We start from the raw sequence: 2500 nt of genomic DNA, 5'->3' as shown, positions 1-2500 counted from the left end.
TAGCAGTGCCACCTCTCAGCAATCATTTCTAGAAACAGCAGTAACTATTAATGCAAAATTTTATAGTAAATAATATTCCAACAGTGTGTAAATTACACATGATCCTTTTCTATTTCAAAAAGAAAAGAAATTATATAATTTATGTATAAAGAAAAATCTTTACATTTTCCTCATTGGTCAGTCTGTCTTTCTCATTTATACTTCCAGAAGGTGAGGAAATGTGATAATATATATAATATTTTAAATATATTTACAAAAAATACTTCACATATCTGGTTCAGTAAAAACATGAAGTTTCAAAGAGAATAATTAGTAATTACCTAATTTCAGATTTATAAAAAAACATTTTCTATTCAAATAACAACACCAGTTACAGATGTCTTCCTCTTTTCTTTCTTCTTCTTTAAAAAGAAGTTTAACAATCATGGGAAGGACTGAGCATAACAACACAAAGTAACAAAAATAACTGGTAAGTTCGGTCATCAAACTTACACAAATTATGCATTACACCAAATTACAAAGCTTTCATTATCCGCACAAAACAGTTTGGTGACCCTCAAAGCAAATATTAATTTTCTCAGAAAATTCAGTTTAACTTTCAAATGACTACACTGTAACGACGCTAGACAAATGAGAACCAGATTATTTAAGCCCAAAGATAACAGGAGAGGCATAAATTTCACTGATTTCCTGGTATGATAGGAGGCATCTGTGCATGGACGGGAGTAGTGTCCTCTTCTGGGCTTGGTGAATCAACAGGCCTGGACACCACCTTAACACTCTGCCGGACTGGTTGGTCGTTGTGCTGGGGGGAAACATGGGAAAGGTTAGAAGTTGCAGAAAGGTTCTCTAATATGAACAAAAATTATAAAAATGGCAGTAAGAGTAAAGAAATAATTCTCTCTCTTATTCCTCTGTGTTCTCCTTAATAAATATTAAATCACAAACCTTTGCACACAAAAGGAAAGGTACTCTTCTTCAAGCTGCAACTTACTGCTTCACTTTCTAAAGCAGTTTTCTCAATTTCTGAGAATATTGCCTTTGAAGGTCACAACTGCAAAACTTGCTATTTCAAGTCAAATATTCCCATTTAAAAGTTCCCAACATATTGGTACTTTGAATAATTATGCTATTGTAAACTTCTTCCATATCTACTTTGGTACTAAAGAGGGTTGGCTAGTTTATTCATTTTCAACAAAATGACACCCAGAGGGTACGTATATTTCAGTTTATTGATTTTGTTTATACAGACGATTCCACCAGTGCTTTGCTGCTAATGAGTCCGACCCTAATCTCGACTGTTTACTGTATTTCTTGACTTTTCTTAAAGTTTTTATTTTTAATAACATTAGCATTATTAATAATATTATGATAATTACTAGTAATAACAATGTTAATTACATAAATCATAAGTTTGGATATTAAAAAAAAAAAGTAAATAAAAATAAAAATAACATCAGGTAGGCCTAGTAATTGACTCCTTGGTAACTCAGCCTATTGCCTTTTATTTTCATCAACAGACCTCTTCTTTACATAATTTCAATAAAGTAAACTATAGCTTTACACAAAGAAAATTATTGCTTAAGTCCTTTGCTTTGATTCTTTGTATTCCTGGGTCAATGTGTATTCTACTTTCCATATGCTATAAATGGTACAGTACTGTCCTCATGCTAAGAGACCTTATTTCCTGTCTATTAGAAGTCTTTTCTTGATATGGCATACAGTAGTTTATAATGGATGGTCCCAATGTCCTTTACTACTCTCCTATATGATATGTTATATTTGTGTGATCTAATTATAGTAACAGGCAATTTTAACTTCTATTGTTAAGCTGTAGAAGAAAGTTAAAAATGTCTTAGCCAGACTCACATTACACATGTAAAATGACAGTGATGAAGACTGCAAAGTTTGACTGTTTTATACAATGCAAGATTCAGTATTTTACATGATATAATAATAAGTCATTACTATATTTTACAGAACTGCAATCATAAAATCAAGGAAACTACAATTAATCTGTTAAATGAAATCCCCTACAGGAAAACCACCACGGAATTGTAAAAAGGAAACTATACTGTCTGAGTATATAACAACAAAAGACTGCAAAGGAAAAAGCATGGGGCCTTAAACAGTCACAGTATTCTGTATGGCAAAAGCAAGAACTCTAAATGAAACCATAGTACAAAGGGTTTTTCGATATATCTTGTGAAGTATAAACTATAACTGACTAAAAAAATCATGCTGCTTTCACCTCAGTTGACAAGAAGCTTGTTCTGATGCTTCGTCTTTTTATAATGAAATACCTTTCACTAGCCTGATCTCCTATATAGCATTGCCGATTCGAACACTGCTTCTCTAGCCTGCATCTATAAAATCACAAGATCAGTAAGTTAGAGACCATATATCTTATTAATTTTGCTAACACTATTCTACTCTCTCTCTCTCTCTCTCTCTCTCTCTCTCTCTCTCTCTCTCTCTCTCTCTCTCTCTCTCTCTCTCT

At 32.5% G+C, this 2500-nt stretch overlaps 1 protein-coding gene across 7 annotated transcripts in view; it reads right to left on the bottom strand.

Moving 5' to 3' along the window:
* LOC125033562 (potassium channel subfamily K member 1-like) overlaps window positions 1-2500 on the bottom strand; it is a 152855-nt gene that overhangs the window by 516 nt on the left and 149839 nt on the right. For all 7 annotated transcript variants that reach the window (XM_047625177.1, XM_047625175.1, XM_047625174.1 and 4 more), the window contains one exon: window positions 1-805. This exon is cut by the window's left edge and continues 516 nt beyond it. In XM_047625177.1, the coding sequence (XP_047481133.1) occupies window positions 680-805 (126 nt within the window). In that variant the 3' untranslated portion in view covers window positions 1-679. The remainder of the gene's footprint in view (window positions 806-2500) is intronic.

This window comes from Penaeus chinensis, chromosome 16, assembly GCF_019202785.1.
Source record: "Penaeus chinensis breed Huanghai No. 1 chromosome 16, ASM1920278v2, whole genome shotgun sequence".
Taxonomy (NCBI): Eukaryota; Metazoa; Arthropoda; class Malacostraca; order Decapoda; family Penaeidae; genus Penaeus; species Penaeus chinensis.
This window is presented reverse-complemented; position numbering and strand designations above follow the sequence as displayed.